General features: G+C 41.0%; 1 protein-coding gene across 11 annotated transcripts in view; it reads left to right on the top strand.

Annotated features, from left to right (window-relative positions):
* Positions 1-5,545: 5,545 nt before the first annotated feature.
* Fip1l1 (factor interacting with PAPOLA and CPSF1) overlaps positions 5,546-20,944 on the top strand; it is a 64,123-nt gene continuing 48,724 nt past the window's right edge. For 4 of the 11 annotated variants that reach the window (XM_036201298.1, XM_036201297.1, XM_036201294.1 and 1 more), the window contains exons 1-9: positions 5,547-5,901; positions 6,933-6,977; positions 7,064-7,103; positions 11,673-11,730; positions 12,765-12,868; positions 16,436-16,500; positions 17,090-17,197; positions 17,760-17,890; positions 18,164-18,232. In XM_036201298.1, coding sequence (XP_036057191.1) covers positions 5,820-5,901; positions 6,933-6,977; positions 7,064-7,103; positions 11,673-11,730; positions 12,765-12,868; positions 16,436-16,500; positions 17,090-17,197; positions 17,760-17,890; positions 18,164-18,232 — 702 coding nt within the window. In that variant the 5' untranslated portion in view covers positions 5,547-5,819. Of the gene's footprint in view, positions 5,902-6,932; positions 6,978-7,063; positions 7,104-11,672; positions 11,731-12,764; positions 12,869-16,435; positions 16,501-17,089; positions 17,198-17,759; positions 17,891-18,163; positions 18,233-20,944 lie in introns of all 11 variants that reach the window. The other 7 variants (XM_036201303.1, XM_036201300.1, XM_036201296.1 and 4 more) reach the window with 4 other exon arrangements.

Below are 20,944 nucleotides of genomic sequence, written 5' to 3'. Positions count from 1 at the left end.
TGTTATGGTGTGGTAAGTTGATTTCTGATTAAAAAAAAAACTGAGCTGTTTAAGACTATTAACCATATGAGGCTACAATGTGTACTTCCCTACAGAAATGGTCATTATGTCTCATTCCTTAGAAAAGTATGTCCCTATCCTCTGTGGGTGTGGTCAGAGCTAGGTAGAGGATGCAGTGAGGGTTTTCCATGCAGTGACGTTATGAGATAGGATCTGGAGAGTACAAAGAGAAGGACGGTTTGTTTTTAACATTCAAAGGTGGAAGAACTTCCCACAGCAGCACAGAAGTGAATGGGAGATTCATTCAATGTTCCAGAAACAAGTAGCAATCTAAAACTCCACGTCAAAAGATGCTAACATACAGAAAGGAGGACTGTAGCTGGGGCTTGATTCTTCAGAACAGTGTCTTAAAAAGGAAAGTTCTCCTCAGGTGCAATTCCTCTGGCATGTAAAAGGAGAAAAGGCTGAGTGCACAGCACACCAACTGGCCTCTGTCTAGTCAAATGTTTTCTTTATCCATTTTCCATGCAGGTGTATCATGCATGTGTATATTCAGGTATGTGGGTGCACATATATGTCAGGGTGTTTGTGTGTGTGCATATGTGAACATATGCATTGGGAGTCCTGAGGTCGATGTTGTGAACCATCCTCCATTGTTCTTCCATCTTATTCATTGATTTAGGCTCTCTCAATTGAACCCAGAGCTTGACAGTATGGCTAGTCTTACTAGCACGCTTGTTCTGGGGAACCCCCAACTGAGGCTAGAATTACAGGTGGGCTGACAGGCTCACTGTCAGCCAATATTTATGTTGGTTCTGGGCATCTGAACACTGGTCTTCACACTTGTATGGTAATTACTAAAACCGCTGAGCCATCTCCCCAGCACCTAGTCAAATGTTTTCATGTTTGAAACCTCCATTGTATCTGCTATCCTTTCAACAAGTGCATATAAAAATGTATGGCTTTAGTGATGTGGAAATTAAAGAACACTGAGATTTTATTTAAGTGACACATATCATATATTAGCAGCAAATGGTGACATAGAGCCTAAGCAATATATTCTTTTAAAATACCTTTATGAACATGGCACTTCCGCATACTAGCTACTGAACATGACATTTTCATTTGGTTTTACCTCTTGGCATCATCTAGTTTGTTTGATTGGTTGGTTTTGTTTGTTTTCAGATGGGGGAGGTCTCTCTCTACATAGCCCCGGCTGTCCTGAAACTCAGAGATCTGCCTGCCTTTGCCTCCTGATTGCTGTGCTTAAAGCATGTGCCTGGCCTCTTGGCATCATCTTCATGGTGATTTATTGTCTGATCACTATAATTATGCACTCCTTTTCAGTTCTTCTCAAGAGTCTATGTCATATTAAAATATATCACTATTACTGGCATTATTGTGAGATGGCTCTTACTATGCTGCCCATGCTAATAACTTGTGAGCCTAAGTGAACCTCCAGCCTCAGTCCCCACAATACCTGGGAGGACAAGTGTATACTCCCAGGCTCAGTTTAGTATCATTATCATCATTATTATTGTTGCTAAGAATAAACCATAATAAATAATGAAGTGGAAAACAAATTTACTGAGGATTGATGTAATATTGTAGTATGATGAAGTCATAATATAGGAAGTGAGAGGTGGTCTATAAATAGTCAAATTACTTATCTTCGAAGTTTCCCACGGTAAATGGAGAGATAAAGACACCTTATCCATCCATATTCATAAGGTTAAGTATACCCATGCAAGGAATTCCGTTTGGGAGGGAGGAGGGAAGAAGCCTTGAAGGATGGTTATTAATGATTTATGGGCTTCTCTGCTTGTAGAAATCATTTCAAAGCTTAGCTCAAGTGCTACCTCCACTACACAGGCAATTCTAATGCATCCATCATCATCCATTAATTCTTTGGTTTAGTCTAAACAGTGCTCTGAAAGGCAAACTCCTTCTAGACTGGAAGGAAAAACAGCCTGCTCTGCAGAAAGACAATCAACTTTCTTATGAAACCACCAAATTTTATTATAGATGCACAAAACAATGAAAATAGAGACAGCCACAGTGATCGCCTATGGTACTCCCAAGCCGATAGTAAAGCTTCTTTCTAGTTCTTTTATCAAAGGCCGAAAAGATACTGTGCACTCACTAGGTGGCAGATGGGAGTGTAAGGTTGCTGCAAGCCACAAAAATATACAAAGTAGGATATGACAAAGCTAACACCTGGAAGAAGCCAAGGACCTTCCAGAGGTCAAGCTAAAGTTCAAGGAGCCTTGGTGATATTTGGGTTTTGATTATCAGCCATTTCCTGCTATGAGTCTCTTGTGTGCTATTGTAGCTTTTCCATCATTTATTGGGCACCATTTCCCCTCTACTAAAGGAATATTTAGATAGCATGCACTGACAGCTATGCACAGCCAGAACCCCAGTTCAAGCCTCCCTGTAATTGTCGTCATTGGCAGCATCCGGCCAGGTCCATCCCCAGACGTAGAAAAGTACCTTAACAGAGACACCTCTGTACTCTCTAAGAACAGACTTAAGCATCCAAACTACCTGTTTGAGAAGGCCTGGCAGATGTGCCGATTAAGCTTAACTACCTCCTTTCCCAAATCTTAACTCTAGTTCCAGATCTCCCTTTAACTATCACTAGAGGCATTTAGCTATACACAGGTTGCCTAGCGACCGGGCACACCTTCCCCCACCCTGCAGAAAAAAAAAAAATGACAGATAGCTTGGACAGATAGGAGCCACAAAGAAGGACAGATAGAAGGCTATTTTATTTTCTCCCATTGAACTAGCAATTTATAGATTCTTAACATTATCTACCAATCATGATTAAAGTTATAGTTGAGCACCTAAGATCTCTCTTCTTAGATATTTGTAGTTAGAGTTTTCCTGCCTGGCCCACAGTCAGGACAAATCTCTCTCACCCTCCAGGCCCATAGACGCTCAGAACCAACCAAGTAAACACACAGAAACTTACATTGTTTACAAACTGTATGGAGTGGCAGGCTTCTTGCTATCTACTTCTATCTTAAATTAACCCATTTCTATTAATCTATACTTTGCCATGTGGCTCATGGCTTACCTGTACCTTACATCTTCCCTGTCATGGCAGTGGCTGGCAGCATCTCTCTACCCAGCCTTCCACTTCCCACAATTCTCCTCCTCCTTGTCCCGCCTACCCTATCCTTCCTGCCTGGCTACTGGCCAATTAGCACTTTACTTATTTTAACCAATCAGAGCAACACATTTAACATACAGACCACCCCACAGCAGATATTACCTGAATTTAGCCTTTAGTTAATTCATTTCCCCATTAGTCACTTCCTTTTTGGGTTGCAAATGATAATTAACAATTACTGCCCCTCTATGTGATTCTTATCACCCCTCTGTTTGACCCTGGAAGCCTGGCTTTCCACTGCTTGTAAGTGTATATACACCGGGACTTCCAGGGCACAGGGGTACGGAGAAGAGCAAAGAGAATGGAAGAACTAGATGGGTAAGAACTTGAGAGGAACAAAGTGAGACAGGGAAGAACTAGATTGAAGTGCTAGAAGAGAGTACTAGAGGAACGAGATGGAAGATGAGGAAGAGCCAGATGGGGAAGAACAAGATGAGGAAGAGCCAGATGAGAGAGAAGGAGATTGGAGAGGAGATGATATGGGAAAGAACTAGATGGATGAGAACCTAGAAGGGGCAGAACTAGATGAGGGAATTTAGATAGAACCTAGAGGGGACAGCAGATAAGTGTAGAGAGAAATCAGGCAAGAAAGGAGCTAAAATGAGAGAGAATAGAAGCTGTGTAGAGAGAGAACTGACACAGAATAATAAAGTGTGTGGACTAAGGAGTTTCATGTACATAGATTCATTTCTTTTCTTCAAAGATTAATTATCAGCTGGTTGTAGATTCTTTCCGGACCCTTAGAGGTGACTATCAAGGGACTGAACCCCCATAGTCTCAGATAAAAGGTAAACAAGATGAAGGCAGATTGTGATAGACATGTCTTAGAAGCAGCATGTAGTCTAAATGAGTTATTAGCTCTATTCCCCTCACACCCAATCCTGCTGATCTCATCTGCTTGCTCAGCTCATTTGCGTTCTGCCCCTCATTCTTTTGTTTGTTTGTTTGTTTTGTTTTTTGTTTTTCAAGACAGGGTTTCTCTGTGTAGCTTTGTACCTTTCCTGGAACTCACTCTGTGGCCCAGGCTGGCCTGGAACTCACAGAGATCCGCCTGCCTCTGCCTCCCGTGTGCTGGGTCTGCTCCTCACTCTCAAGTGCAGTTGGGTGCCTAGAACTCTTCTGTCTCCGGGCCTTTGCATGTTCCTAATCTCCCTGTCAAGTCGTCCCTTCTCAGGAATCCACAGGGCTTCCTGCCTCTCTCCTTCAGGTGTCTACTTTTTTTACTCATCTTCCTGGCATTCCTGTACCACTTGATATACGATTACACCTCCTCCCTTCTAATCACTTTGCTCCGGGGCTCCATACAGCTATTATTGTTCTTAATCCTTATCAACATGGTGTATTTCTTTGTTTCAGGATTTACTCTTCCGTGAGAATACAAGCTTCAGGAGAGGAAGGATTTTTATCTTTATTTTTTTATTTTATATTTTTACTGCCTAATCTATATAGCCTTGAAGAGTTTCTAATACTTGGGTAGACTTTCATACATATTTGTTGAATTCAGGAAAGAGTTTACAGAGGAGATTGTACTTAGAAGTTAAAACGATATAAGAATTTTTGACAGGGAAACAGCTCATAGTAGGCAACATTGAGTTCAAAGCTAAGAGCAATTAAAACCCACATGATCTATCTATTCAGGAATGACGGGATATTGATAGAGCCTAAAGCTGGGCCCTCCTCACCAATCAGGAATGAAGAAAATGCCCTGCAGGTTTGTCTACAGCAAGATCTTATGAGGCATTTTCTCAGTTGAAGTTCCCTCTACTCAGATGACTAGCTTGTGTTAAGTTGACATAAAATGTTCCATCCAGCCTTAGCATCTCTCTATATAGCCCAGGCTATCCTGTAACTCACTATGTAGAGCAGGGTGGCCTCGAACTCACACAGATCTGCCTGTCTCTGCCTCCCCAGTGCTGGAATTAAAGGCGTGCGCCACTACGCCCCGTGCTAACACTTTTTTAACCAAAGAGAACGCATTCTGCATATGTTTAAAATATTTTCTTATGTTGCTTGTCAAAATTTCGACGAACGAAAGAGTCCATGAGAAACCGACAGACAAGTATGATTTTGTATCAAGTAAACCCGTGAGGGATGATGGCCTTCAGGACTTAAAAATAAACAAACGGTGGAGGGAGAAAGCGACAAGGACAGACAGAAAAGAACAATGGGAAACTGAGGATTGGAAGGGGGTTGGGGGAAGGGAACTTCAAAGAACACCAGGGGCCAGAGCAAAAGCCACTCTGAAAGGCAAGCTGGAATCTTGGGCAGGGCGGGGGGGTGGGGGGCGGAGACGACCAGGCGAGGCGGGGCGGGGCGGGGCGGGGCGGGGCGGGGCCGGGCGGGGGCGGAGCCAATCGCGCTGCGCACGCGCAACGAGGCCCAGGTGCCTGCGGCCGCGGAAGCGAAGCCGCCAAGAGACGCCGTGCCGCTGGGGGTGCCGCTGCGCATGCGCAGGCGGGCCCGTGGCCGAGTCTTCATGGTCGCTCCCTCCGCTGCGGTCGGCCTTGGCTGAGTCTCGCGCTCTCTTCGTTCGCTTACCGGCGGGTTCGCTCCCCTTCTCGCGACCTGGGACGTCGAGGCTGGGGAAGGGGTTGAAAAGGGGCTGTTGATCGTCTCCTTGAACTTGTGCGTGGGGGCCGCCATGTCGGCCGGCGAGGTCGAGCGCCTGGTGGAGCTGAGCAGCGGGACCGGCGGGGATGAGGAGGAAGAGTGGCTGTATGGCGGTACGGAACTTCCTGTCTGTCTCCCGGGTTCTCTCTGGCCTTCCTCCCGGCGTCGCAGGCCCGGGCGTCCGGGTTCTCTCGTACTAGTCCTGGCCGGCCTCCGTTAGGCCGAGCGCGGCCTGCACCTCCCGGCCCTCGCCCGGACCGGCAGCCGCTCACCGCGCGGTGGACGCGGGCCAAGGAGGCCGGGCAGCCCCGCTTCGCCCGCCTCCCCACCATCCCGGCCTCCTCGCTCCTGCGCTCTCTGTTCATGCCCTTTTTCTATCGATGCTGAGCTGCTTCGGTGTGTCTCTGGCTCGGTGGTTGTTGGGTGCCCTTTCTCGTCCCTTTGTTTCAGAAACAGTCCTTCTGTAACTACAGCTAAATAAAGTTAATGCTGTGAAACTAACGTCTTGTTTCTTGATGGTCAGTTTGTATGGAATGCACCTGCAAGGGTACCTCCTTGTTTGAAAGACGTGCTTTAAAAATACTAATTGAGAGACAGATGGAATACACTATGGTCCATAAAGAAAACCCTGAATTGTCTCCTATATTAAGGTGAAGTCTATCTTTTTTTCTTAAAAAGAAAAAAAAATTCACGTCGTAGTTGTACCTCGTGGCTCTCCCCGGAGGCTTGTTTTCAGTGTCAGGGGTTTCTGTTTGCCCCAATTTAATGCATCATGTACTTTGTTTTTGTTAGGGGACATGTTTTATGTCTGGTTTTTAACCTTAATTAAGTTGTAATCCCTTTTGTCTGTTATACCAGATTTGAAAGTATTTTATCCTTACCTAGAACATAAATCCTTGACTGTTTTAGAATATTTTATAAAAGTTAACATTGGAATCTAGGCAGCCTTTGAGCGATGTAACTTCGATAAACTTGTACTGACCACCCTTAACATGTGAAATGCGGGGTTTCTTGGACTAAGATGTGTAAATCCTCATTACTTCTTAAAAACTCATATAGCAGTGATTGTCTTGTTTTTTTTTTTTTCTTTCCATAATGGATGTATTTTGTTTATAAAATGATCTAACTGTGGCTATGCTTGTAGGCCCATGGGACGTGCATGTGCACAGTGATTTGGCAAAGGATCTAGGTTAGTGCTCATTCCCTTCAGATTTTATAATGTTTGTTGCTTTAAGCTTGATTTCTTAATTTACTCGATTTTATCTTACTTGGTAGATGAGAACGAAGTCGAAAGGCCAGAAGAAGAAAATGCCAGGTTGGTGAACTTTCCTGTTGATGTTTTATGTAGGTTGGGTTTCCAGCACGTTGTCAACTGTTTCATTATAGTCCTTGGCTTAATTACATTTCTACCAAAGTGTGGAGGACTCTATTTCCAGACCGATTCAGTGTTGGTTTCTGGTAACTTATAAAAGACAGTTTTTGGAGTTAAGTGTTTGCCATCTTTTCACATTGGGTAACTTTTTACTCTGAACTGAGCTTAGTAGTGGAGTATATAATGTAGTTGGTCTTTTGAGTTGTTGTTGGTTTTTGTTTTTGTCTCCCTCCCACACCCTCCAGGCAAGTGTAGTCCTGTAGCCCTGTAGCCCTGGCTGTCTTGGAACTTGCTTTGTAGACCAGGCTGCCCTCAAACTCCGAGATCTGCCTGCCTCTGCCTCTTGAGTGCTGGGACTTGTGCCACCATGTCTGGCTGAATGTTGAATTACTGAGAAAAAAAAAATAATTACTGTAAGATTTTAAATAATAACTGAAAATTGTTGCTTTCATAATTTATTGTTATTATTTTTTTAATCATTTATGTTTGGTGTAATTTGTTTTGAGGCAGCCCTTACTCTGTGGCCCTGGTGGGTCTGGAAATACCTTTGTAGGCAAGGCTGGCCTTGAGCCCACAGACATATGCCTGTCTCTGCCTCCTGAGTGCTAGGATTAAAGGCATGTGCCACTCTGCCTGGCTTGGCTGTAATTTCAGTTCTTTATATTTATTTAAATTCATAATGGAACTAATTTTTGGAAGGTAACCATGCTCACTTCTATCCCATGGACACAATAGATGATTTTTTTCTTTTTAAGAAGTTGATTTCTTTTGATATTATACCAAACTTTGTATTTTACAGAGTGTGTTCAGGGAACCAAACATCTACTCAAAAATCAGTACAACTCAAGCATATAAGTACATGGCTAAATTGACTCTACTTTGATCAGATGACTGTTCAGATAACAAGGGAGGAGTGGTTTTTGTTTTTAATTTATGTGCATTGGTGTTTTGCCTGCATAAGGGTGTCAGGTACCTTGGAACTGGAGTCACACACAGTTGTGAGCTGCCATGTGGGTGCTGGGAATTGAACCCAGGTTCTCTGGAAGAACAGTCAGTGCTCTTAACTGCTGAGCCATCTCCAGCCTGGGAGGAAGTGTTTTAAACAGAGTGATTAAGGGCTGGAGAGGTGGCTTGGTCGGTGAGATGCGTGCAGCCTTAGCATGTGGACGTCCAGGAGAGACTTAGTCAGCTGGATCTCTAGCACTCATTCTCCATCCACTCTGTATGGTGAACTCCAGGTCAGTGAGAGACCCTCTCAAAAGAGGAGGAAGATGAAAAGCTGTTGAAGATAGCTGATGTTTGGGGCCTCTACATGGCTTGCTCAGGTGCATGCACAAACCTATCACACACACAACGCATTTACCTAGCAGGATAATCCAAAAGGTGGAACAGCAGTGCTGAGGAGATGGAGAACCTGGACCATTTGAACACATTGCTGAACTACTGGAAAATTGTGCCCCTTCTTGGAAGGGTAAGCTGGTAGCCTCCTCACGTGTTCAACTAGAGTCTTCACTAATTCAGCAGTTCTACTCTGTTTAACTTAGAGAAGTGAAGACATACGTGAACATAATAAGCACTTGAACATCAGTGTTCTTGGCATTAATCATAGCTAGTCAGGAAAATGGACATAATCCACCTGTCCACCAACATACAAGGTAATAGATTCGATGCAGTGTACCCTTATATTCATGGTGGAAGGAAATCAAGTCCTGACTTGTCACATGGGTGAACAACACATTAAAAAGAAGCAGCTACAAAAGATGTGTCTGATTCGATTCTAATTATAAATTATCCAGAAGAAACAAATCCATAGAGACAGAAAGATCAGGATCATGGCATAGGAGAAAATGGGGTGACTAGTGACAAGATTTCTTTTGGGATTTCATACGTAACTGTTACACTATGAACAAAATATATCTTTGGCAGAGCTGTATTTCTGTATTATCTGAAATTTAATCATCTATGTTTGGAGTTTATGTATTCAACTCACTGATAGGAATGTATAGTTTAAAAAAAAAAAAGATTAAGCCGGCGGCCCACACCTTTAATCTAAGCACTTGGGAGGCAGAGCCAGGCAGATCTCTGTGAGTTTGAGTCCAGCCTGGGCTGTAGAGCGAGATCCAGGGCGGGCACCAAAACAACACAGAGAAACCCTGTTTTGAAAAACAAAGCAAAACAAAACAAAATTATTAAATGGCCAGGCCTTTATTCTAGCAGTGGCAGGTAGATCTCTGTGATTTAGAGGCCAGCCTGGTCTACAGAGCGAGTCCCAGGTCAGCTAGAGCTACACAACAAAACCCTGTCGCAAAAAAAACAAAACAAAAGAAAAAAGATGTTTTTTGCATATCCATTTTATTAAGTGTCAAGAAGTTGATTACAGGGTAGTGTTATAATCAAATATACTAATCCTTATCTCTGAGTTTTATGAACTACAATTCTAAGTTCACTTTGATTTTTTTTTTAATGTGTTTTGGTATTTTTTCTACATATGTGTCCATGTACCATGTTCATGCCTGGTGCCTATGGAAGATAGAATGATAGAAGGCTTTGAATCCCCTGAGGCTGCGATTTCAGATGGTTGTGATGGGTGTTGGGGCTCAAACCTAAGTCACACTTAGGTCTTGGACGAGCAAAACATGCTCTGAACCACTGAGCCGTTTCTCCTTCCTCAAAGTTCACTTTTTCATTGAACCTTCTTGAATTCCCTGAGACCCAGTGTGGTGGTTCATTGGAGTTAATCCACTTCTGCCTTCTTCGATTGCTGTTGCCTTTATTTGTTGTTAGTTTCATTTGGAGAGCTATGCGTGTCTCATTCCCTGGGAGGACATTTGTCTTTAAATTTTTACTTTTTTAGAAAAATCTTACAATTTTATCATTCTTATATTTTAGTGATGATAAGGAGCTGGAAGTTCCAACACATGTCTAACAGGGAAAGGAGTTTAGGCAAAGCTAGCCTGCAGCTTGGTACAGCCTTGCTTCCCGCCTAGGCTCCAGCTGTTGCATTTGCCCATTTTCATTGGGACTGGTTCATTGCTAAAGCCCCTGTCCTTAAGCATTGTGTTACACAGCTTTCAGTGCTGTTAGGCTTTTTGTGTCCAGGTTTTAGCTGACTGTCGGATACTGTCCTGTGAAATAGGAAGCACACTGAGGGTTCATCCTACTGCTTGCAGTCATGTGCATGCAGACAAGTGAACAAAACTTATTTCTGGCTCTCTAGTAGTTTATATAAGCAAATTATTAAATTAAGAAGGATTATAGTAGAAAATTTATCTTGAGTCCTGTGTTAGGACAGGAAAAATTGAAATTTTCAGTTTCTTTCCTAATTTGCTTTACTTGGGTATAGTGTTCTAAATTGCCACTAAGGAGTATTATGAAAGTATTATAATGAAAAGAGCATTTTACTATGAAATGATACTAACAGTTTCAGTGACGTGGGCCAAATCAACTCATTGTTTTGTACGGTTTTTCTGTTTGTATAGTTTTTCTACTGTCAAGAAACTTACTATACTATATAGTTCTGGAAGTATTTTTTGTTAATAACTTGAGTCTCCTGGAAATGTTTTCTTGTTAAATGACACAGTTTTTGTTGCAAAAAAACAAGTCAAATTCGCCTTCTAAAAGTGATTAGTTACTGTAAACTAGAGGGTAGTCTTCCATGAAGATAGTTTCTTTTTAATCTTGAAATTTTGTATTTGATAGAATAAAAGACCTATCTGATAAGGTTAATGGAACAGCAAAGTAGGCAGAAGCATGTGTGCTAACTGAGCACTGAAAGAATTAATATGATTCTGTCATACAGAATTTCATGGGTACCAGGGAGAAGAGAAACCGTATTATGTAGTCCTTGACTGTTTTACAGTCCTTGCCACACAGCAAATGCTTAGTAAAGACTCAGAAAGGAAAAGTATGATGTGCAGTGTAAACTTAAGTTGTATGCTACCATCAAATTGTATGTCATTAAGAAATTGTTGGGCAGAGGCTGAACAGTGTAGCACATGCCTTTAATTCCAGCACTGAGGAGGCAGAGGCAGTTGGATCTCTGTGAGTTCCAGGCTAGCCTGGTCTATAGAGTGAGTTCCAGGGCAGGCTCTAAAGCTACACAGAGAAACCCTGTCTTGAAAAACAAAAACAAACAACACCCCCACACACACACACACACACAAAATAACAAGAAATTGTTGGGCAGAGAGTGGTGGCACACGCCTTTAATCCCAACATTTAGGAGGCAGAGGCAAGCAGATCTCTTGAGTTTGAGGCCAGCCTGGTTTACATGGTGAGTTCAAGGAGTCTGTCTCAAAAAAACCAAGTAAGCCCAAGTCTTACTTCCATCTGAATATTTACTTTATGCACACTGACAGGAAAACCAGACAGATTTAGCATCTTGTTCTCATCTTGCAGTAGAGATAATAACTTTAGGAACTCTCCAAGATAGCCCGAGCCTGTAGTGTAATCTGTCTTGAAGCAGCAGCAGCAGCATCCTCCATCCTGTCTCCCTGCTTTCTTTTGTTGCAGTGCTAATCCTCCAGCTGGAATGGAAGAGGAAACTGCCGAAAATGGCGTGTCAAAACCGGTAACCCACCTCTCAGGCTTTGAAATCCAGTTACTTTGAGGTTTCAAATCTTTAAGAATGTCACAGTTTATTGACAAATAAAACCAACATTCATCATAACCTTCAACATCCTGTATGACTTGACCCCTTCTTATGTTAACTGCTCCATCTGATATCATCAAAAGAATATGTAGGACTTAGGAGAACAAATACTGGGAAGAAACTTGGAGTACATACAGCAGATGCAAAGACTTGCTGTTTATTGTTTCAAATAACTGAGTAGTTGTAGATCAAAAGACTGTCATAGGTGAGCTTGATTTCCAAAGCCAGCATCGAGTCCACAACCTGAACTGTCTCTTACAGTTTCTTAGGAATGCTCTCTAAAGGTTTTACTTCTGACTCTGTGGCTGTTGAAATGGTACCTGGTGCCCTCTCATAGTTGTACATTTTAATCCTGAAGAGAGAAGGAAACTTGTTTTTGCTTTTTCTTTTTCAAACTGAAACCTATAACCAAAAAAACATTTGCCTGGGTGATATGATTATCTACACTATGTAACTAAAATATAACAACATTTTAGATCCATACTAAAATCATGGTAAGCAGATCCAGTTTAGTTTGAAAAGATACATAATGCTTCTCCAATCATTTGCATGTAGAGTTCTTCCTATTTTAATTGATGACTTTGCAAAATGAATGAATCTAAGGAAATGTAGTATCTACTGTAGAATTGTTTAAAAGTAAGTACTTGAGAAATTCTTATGAGTAAAACATTTGTGAGATTAAATGTCAGTATTAAAAATTACCAGATAGTTAAATTAACAGAGCATTGAAAATGTGAAGCGTGTATTGTTCTCTGAAAGATGGGAGTAAAAGTTCCATTTCCTATTTATAAACTCAATTATTGTAGTCCATCAAAGTTGGAATAACAGTTTTAGAAGCTTGTAATTTTTACTCTTAAACAAGTCCAGAGAACATAGAATCAGTTTTTATTTGTTCATGTGAGGTGCTGAGTCGGATTATTGAGTGCATTTTGTAATTGTTTATGTTGGTATAGAAAGTGACTGAGACCGAGGATGACAGTGACAGTGACAGTGACGATGATGAGGATGATGTTCATGTCACCATAGGAGACATTAAAACTGGAGCCCCACAGTACGGGTAAGTCAGGGTACTTTATTTGTGTGTCATGGTTTGCATGCGTCCGCCAGAAGACTCCTTGCAAGAGTCATGTCTCTGTTTCCACTTAGGTCGTTGGGGCTTGGCTACAAGTGCCTTTGCTCTCTAAGCCACGCTGGCAGCCCCAAGTTCTGTGTATGAATGCTGCCTTGTGAAGTTTAGACTAGATTGTCAGTGCTTGATTCTATTGATACTACATTTCCTGTCTTACCATGCTAGGAACGAACGTGTGACAGTTTCAACAGGTGCTTAATTACTTCCTGCCTACTGAATTCTGTAGGGACGTGGAAGCAGCCATAGCTGGTCGCTGCATTTAAAACATATTTTTCCTGAGGATTTGCTAGGATGAGGTCTTTGGTTAGAAGTGGAACACCTAAACTGTCACGTGCGTTCCTGTCATTGGTTCATTTTATTATACAAAACCTTAGTTTAGGTCTTCAATTTTTATATCCAATACAAACTAACCCATTTCTTCGTTGTTGCCATAATTTTTTTTTTTTTTTTTTTTTTTTTTTTTTTTAGTTAATTATCTGTCAGGACTTTTAGGCCAGTGTGTTGGTAGCAAGATTTACGTTCCATGTGCTGGAGCAAGTGAACGCGTTCAAGTGGCTTGTGGGTTTGTTACGGTGGTAGAATTCAGAGCTTTGGGGTTTTAACTAGCTGTGTAAGATGACTACTGAGACTTTGTCCTTATCTTTGGGAGGTTTGGGTTTGGTGATGTTGTTTGTTTGTTTTTTATCATTAATCATTTTGAATGGGATGAAGTGGAATCCCAGTGCTGGCCCTGATGGCTAAGATGTCTGTTGGCTATAAGGACTGTTTGTTCATTTTTCATGAGTCGTTTATGGGTTAGGTTGTATGGGTTTTTGGTATTTGCTTTTGAGTTCTTTATATATTCTGTATGTTAATTCTCTGTTAGATGTGTTGTAGACGGTCTTCACTGACACTGAGCTGTATTTGAAAGAGTTTGAATTCCATGTAATTCCATTTGTCAGTTCTTGGTTTTACTTCCTAAAGTACTGGGCTCCTTTTCAGAAAGAACTTGGTAGTGCCTCTTAGTGCCTCTGGTTTTCCATAGCGTAGCTTTTGAGAATGCCAAGTTCGTAGTAAGGTCTTTGACCAGTGTGATAGACTTTGGTTCAGGGTGAGGCGGAGGGTTTCCTTTTCTCTTCTGTAGATGCACATGCAGTTTCTCTGACATCACTTGCTGTAGTGGTGACGTCTTTGTGGGAGCCTAGGTGCCTGTAGCTGTGTGAGATCACTCCTGAATCCTCTGTTCATGGATCTGGTGTCTGTTGTTGTACTGACTCTGCAGTAGTACCATCAAGTGTGGGGTGGTCCCGGTGTTGCTGAGATTACTGCGAGATCCTCCATTGCTTCCTTAGGAATTTTAGGATTTGTCTGCTTTTGTGAAGAATGTCACTGTTATTTTGATGGGGATTTTATTGAGTCACATCTATAGATTGCTTTTGGTAATACTGCCATTTCACAATAAAATTGTCATTGAAGAGGTCTTTTATTTCTTAGGTTTTCTTTTTTCTCTTTGTTATTTGAATGGGATTGATTTCCTGACTTTATCACTATGTTCCTTATTAGTATATAGGAGTGATACTTACTTTTTAAAAATTAATATGAATTTTATTTCTTGACATCCTCACATATATAAAGTACATTCTGGCTACTGAATTTTCTGGTAGAGCCTGGGGGAATCTTCTAAAAATATAATCATAATATTTGCTAATAGAAATTATTTGACTTCCTTCTCCCATTTTCTTTTCCTTTTCTAAGGCTTAATCTTTAAGCCCTGTAATGAGTAAGAGTAGAAAGTAAGCACATGCTTGTTTCATTACTGGCTTTAGTGGAACAATCCAATATAGTGTTGGTTATGTGTTTGAATGTCATGCTGCTTTGCTATGCTAAGAGACTTTCCTTCTATTTCTAATTGCTTCAGGATTTTTAGTGAAGGAATATTTGGACTTCATCAAAGATAAAACATACAAACAATACCTATTTATTTTGGCAGTGGTAGATCTTGAACTCAGAGCCTTCCTTGTACATGCTAGGCAAGTACTCCTTCATCACAGTCCACAGAGACAATTATTGAGCAGAACAAAAGCAGGAATCATCATCATAGGTTTGGTTAGCTGAAAGTCTAAGGGAAAAGAGCAAAATTAAGTAGAATGAATAGGGTATGAAACATTAATCTTTCAAAGTCTTGAGTATGATCTGAAAGCTTACTAATATCTTTCTGTTCACTACAAATTCTTACTGTTCATTCTTACCTCATTCCCTGAGTCTCCTTTTCTATACACCCCCAACAGTGTGGAAAACCATTTCAGTTTGCACTAATACTTGATTTTGATTTTTCTACTCATTAAAAAATATTGCCGGAATTAAAAGGCGGTGGTACATGCCTTTAATTCCAGCATTCAGGAGGCATAGGCAGGCGGATCTCTGTGAGTTTGTGGCCAGCCTGGTCTACAGAGTGAGAGCCAGGACAGGCACCAAAATTACACAGAGAAACCTTGTCTCGAAAAAACCAAATAATTAAATAAATAAATAAACAAACAAACAAATAAATAGATTAATTAATTAATCAATGTTGTTTTGGTTTTTGAGTTTTCTTGAGACAGGTTCTCTCTATGTAGTTCTGGCTGTTCTGAAACTCGTTCTGTAGAGCAGGCAGACCTCAGACTCACAGAGATCCACCTGCCTCTGCCTCCCGAGTGCTGGGATTAACGGTGTGCACCACTATATCCAGAGGTGAACTGATTTTTAAGGAAAATCGTAGCCGTTGTGGTGCCTTGCACAAAGTTGCATAACCAGTGTATGAATATGGGTTGGTTTGACTTCAGTTATTTGTCACGTGAATATGTGTTCCTGCGGTCACCCCAGACAAAGCTGTGGAAGATTGCAGGTGTCCTGGAGCATGTCCTTCATCCCTTTAGTTAGTAACCTCCTGCTTTCCATGTGCTCCAGATGAGTTCTTTCCCGTTCTTCTAAGTGAATTCATTTTATGGATGAAATACCCCTGTGTGTTGGCAAGAGGTTTGACTGGTGACATAAGATGTGAGAAAGAAAAGTGGGGCCGTGGGATTGGGAGTGTGTCAGGGAGCTTTCCCTGCTGCAGGATTGCTGGATGTCAAGGAACTAGGAGAGAACAACAAAGGTGGTTCTTAAGATTTTTGCTACAGTGGCACATTGAGTTAGTGCCTGGGAGACTTTTGAGATAGAAAGATGACATTAAAAAATATTTCAGATGGAAAAATGTCAGGCCTTTCTTTAAAAATTAGTTCTTGGGGCTGGAGAGATGGCTTAGCACTTGTTCTTGCAGAGGTTCAGTTCCCAGTGCTCACAACAACCCATGACTCTACTTCCAGGACCCAGTGCCCTCTTCTGACCTCTTGGAGCACCAACCACTCTTGTGATGTCCATTCTTGAGGGCCAACAGTGCTGATTCACTCACTCACCATGTGCTTTTATACACCTTGACTGTCTTCCTATTTTGTTACTGTATGTTTTTGAGGTTAATTTTTATTCTATTTTTAGGAGTTATGGAACAGCACCAGTAAATCTTAATATCAAGGCAGGGGGAAGAGTGTATGGAAATACAGGTAAAATTTGTATTTGCAGCTGCATCAATATGAAAATGTCTCAACTAGGTCCCAAGCAGATTGTCTCATCTCTTTTCATGAGTAATGTTTGCCCCCCTTGACACACGGAAGCAGACTTTCTGGGGAAGACGTCTCGGGCAGCAGACGTTTGGCCTGCTGTGGTTGTGCTGCTTTGCTCATTGCAGAGCCTTTAAGAGAAACTTTTCTTTGCCCACAGTGATGTAAAACAGCAGTTCAACATGAAACAGCAGTTTAACATGTGGGCATTAGCAATTCCATCGATGTAGTAACCTTTTGTTTTCTGAGACAGTATCTCATGTAGCCTAGGCTATCCTTAACCTAGCTGTGTACCCAAAGCTTACCTTGGATTTCTGGTCCTCCTGTGTCCTTTTCCCAAGTACACAGATGTAGGCCTGTGCTACCATGCTAGGCCGTAATGTCTAAATCCCTAGCCTTTCCATCCTGTTAGTCTTAAAAGTTTGCCTTTATCTAGCGTCAGGATGGATGGTAAGGGACATTGGTGTTTCCTCTTTTGTCTTAGCTCCTTGCTAATGTGGCTTCTTTGCCATTTTGCATTTCTGTAAAATAGGAACCAAGGTCAAAGGGGTAGACCTTGATGCCCCTGGCAGCATTAATGGAGTGCCACTCTTGGAAGTAGATTTGGATTCTTTTGAAGATAAACCATGGCGGAAACCTGGTAGGATTATTTGGTATTACATTAATCTCAAAGATTTTTAGTGTAAAATGATCAGAAAAGTATTTTGGATCGCAAATACAGGTCTTTTTTTATTGTCTTAAACTAATAATAAGTATTGAGTACTTGAATTATTAAATCTTATTAGTCACTGAAATTAACATAAATGTGGACTCACAGTATTTATTATAATGCCATTTCTAAAGGAAATCATTTTGATGAAAATTTTTTTCAGTCTTTGCTTCATTGTGGTAATTTTGAGAACTAGTAAAAATGCAAGGGGTGTTAAGACCAATGTCATCAGCTATAAGTATTTCTCCTAGCATATATCATTAATAGTGATGGGTTTCCTTATGACATCGTTGCACGGGTGTGTAGTCTGTGTTTGGAGCGTATCCACTCCTTTGTCCTCTCTGACCCCTCCAATCCCCACCAGTCCCTCACTTCCAAGTTTGCTCTCTTCTCTTTCCACATCTCCTCTAAATTACGTTTCTGTACCACACCAGATTTTTGACGCTGCCATAGAGTTTAATGTTTGTGTCCTAAAAGTCTGTTTTATCTTCAGGTGCTGATCTTTCTGATTATTTTAATTATGGCTTTAATGAAGATACTTGGAAAGCTTACTGTGAAAAACAAAAGAGGATACGAATGGGACTTGAAGTCATACCAGTCACTTCAACAACAAATAAAATTACGGTAATTAGTAATCTTGCAGAGTGACCCTGCCTCTTTGACTGTCCAAATACGTCACTTTCCTCTAAAAAGGTGATTAAATACTGGGTGACAGTTTAGTTTCTTGTTGTCTTGACCATGTTTGTTTTTCCCTTTCCTTCCCTTTCAGTTCCATGTTAATGATTACCGTATGTTCTTAGTTCAGATCACAGACTAGCCACAGCTAGTTTGTCTTTATGTGGCCTATCATTTAAATATTGTGTGGTATCTTAATGGGGAATGTGTTATTTAACTTAGGCCGAAGACTGTACTATGGAAGTTACACCAGGTGCAGAGACCCAAGATGGCAGATTCAGTCTTTTTAAGGTGAATTTTAGTCAATTATCCTTGGTTGCTCTCGTTTTTGTTCTTGAGTCTGCTCCATACCACTGTCTAAGGGAGAAAATTCAAGTGGAAATTGCTACCTTTTTTCCCAGACCTTCAGCTTCCTGGTGACTTACCCATCTGTTGGTTGTTGTTTACTTTCGCAAGCATGTGAATTTGTAGCCTGTCATACTAACAAACTCCAAGCAAAACTACTCTTTGCTGTATGTTGTGACCTAAGGATAGTACATATTTGTGGGATGTGAAAGTCATGGCCACAGGTTCAGCACTTATTGTACATCTTACTCTTCTCCTTAGCAAAATTGGAAGCTTTTTGTTTTCCCAGTTCTTCAAAGGAGGAGGGATGGCAACAGTGTTTATTCTCCGACGCTGAAGGCATTGGTGTAATAGGTCATAGTTGAGGTCCATTAAGGCTTTCAGATGTTCTCTGACAAACTCCTAAGATTTGAGCAGAGCCATTGAGTTTTAAAATTAATACTTGAAAGGAATAGGTCGATGCATGTGACATGAAGGTTGACAGGATTAGGTGACATCAGGTCTGACTTGTGGTTTCTCGGGTTCAAAGAATACCACATTTCCGTTGCTGCTTTTCCTGAGGTTTGGTTGGGTAGCCTTTCCCTGCCTTGGAGGAAATTCCAATTCTTATGTCAGATGGCACTGGGTCAAGTTTGGGTTAGGTGTCTCAGTGACCTTTTGTGGTCTGGATAGAGAACTTGGTGCCCTTTTGGGGACACCAAAATACTGTCTTATGCAATACATGTGCTATATCTGCAGATATAGCTGCTGTCTGGACACAGTTCTGTGTAGAGACTTTGAATTTTTGTTTACAGCCTACTATAGCTGAGTATTGGTTCTTTTTCTCTTGGTAATATTTTGAAAGTACCTGGTAATATTTACTCTATTGTAATGGTCTCAACTTTTTAAATGTCTGCTGAGGCATTGAATATTTTGTGATAGATGACTTAACACATAAATCAGCAAGTTTAATCATGAGCTCATTCATTTCATTGGTATTTTTTTTCCCCCTATGAAGAATGAGAACTATCATTAAAAGCCATCAACTTATACATAGTTTTTTAATCTTAGATTTGTAAACAGTGAAATAAGAAACAACTAGGGCTGGCTTCTCTTGAAAGTTGTAGATATTTATTGTACATAGAGGCTGTCTGTTGAAGAATATTTATTGAGTTCCTTTTGATTGAGAGGAAGTCATTAATTTTTTTCCATTTCTGAATGATTGATTCATTCTGAATGAATTTTATGGTTGTTGTCCAGTGTTTTTTTGTTTGTTTGTTTTTGCCTTGATCAGGTGCTTAAATACTAGTAAATCTATTAGAAATTGAATAAACACTGTCACCATCCCTCTTCCTTTGAAGAATTGGGGATGATTAATTTCAGTGATTTAATTAGGCAAACACTCCCCCCATCCCTTTGGTTATATTGTGGTCTGTAGGAAATGGTGGAAATAAAGCTATGTAAAAAGACCTTCATCTTAAGCCATTGTACATATTCGTGTGAGCTGTGGGCAGTCATTAGAAGGATCTTGAGCAGTAGATATTTATGCAGATCTGGTTTTTAGCAATGAAATGGCAGCTCAGTGGACTGTAAGAGACATAAAAGGTCAGTTGGGGGTTGATGTAATATGTGATATATAGTGGAGACGGGGCCAAGGCATAGACTGCTGGAGAGCCACAGTTTAAGTGCTCTTCCTACCGCGAAGAGAGTCATAGTAAGTGACAAACAGCCCAGCAGCCTTTAGAAGGCGTCCTTCCTTTTTATGTTACATAAGCTTTGGTTACAAGTCCAGAGAGTGGTAGAAAGCAACCTCTAGATGCCTTTAGCATCGGTTATCAACATTTTGATATTCAGTAAGTAATAGCCTTTTATGTACCTTGACATGAATGAGTTTTACTGGTTTTCTGTTTTGTTTTGTGTTGAGAAGGAGTCTAGCCGTGTAATGCAGGATGGCCTGGAATTGCTAGGTAGCCCACTCTGACCTTAAGTTCAGACAGAATACAAGTTCTGCCCCAAAGTGCTAGGATTACAGACATGTGTCACTATATCTGTCTGGCTTTGTTGTTGTTGTTGTTTTGTTTTGTCTTTCCCTATGCCAAGTCAAAGATGAAACTTGAGGTATAAAAGCCTCTCAGGTACAGAAATCTGGTGATTATATAATTTGGAGTGAGGGGTTCCAGGAGAAAGTGACCATTAGGAAAAACATAAACTACAACCTCTCTCCTTTCCTTTTTGATACTTTCTTTCATTTTATGATTTTATTTCCTGTTAGAGTTTCCCTGACTAGCCCAAGCTGATTTCACACTGGTCATCTTCTTACATCAGCCTCCAAATGCCCAGAGTACAGATGTGTGTCACCTGTGTAGCTTGTAACCTTTTCTTCAAAGTAGTTTTCTAACTGTATGTTGTACAGCATGAGCTCTACACATATGTATGACTTTGTTCACCAGGATTGGGAACTTGACCCGCTTCCTTTTAGTTTGCAAACATAGGCTTCATATCTGAGAGCCTTTTTTCTGCTTCACTTATTACACTAGTCCTGTAATGTCTGGTTTTGCTCTGATTTTCCCATCTCATCTTTCTGGGAGGTTTCTTTTGACAGTTGGATTCTTCGACTTAGATTTTCGTTTCTGCTGTTAAGTTTCCCAGAAAGTTTTCCCTGCTTGTCATCTTCCTTAG

This window comes from Onychomys torridus, chromosome 10 (genome assembly GCF_903995425.1).
Source record: "Onychomys torridus chromosome 10, mOncTor1.1, whole genome shotgun sequence".
In the NCBI taxonomy this organism is placed as follows: Eukaryota; Metazoa; Chordata; class Mammalia; order Rodentia; family Cricetidae; genus Onychomys; species Onychomys torridus.
The sequence above is the reverse complement of the archived record's forward strand: the minus strand, read 5'-3'. Positions and strand labels throughout refer to the sequence as shown.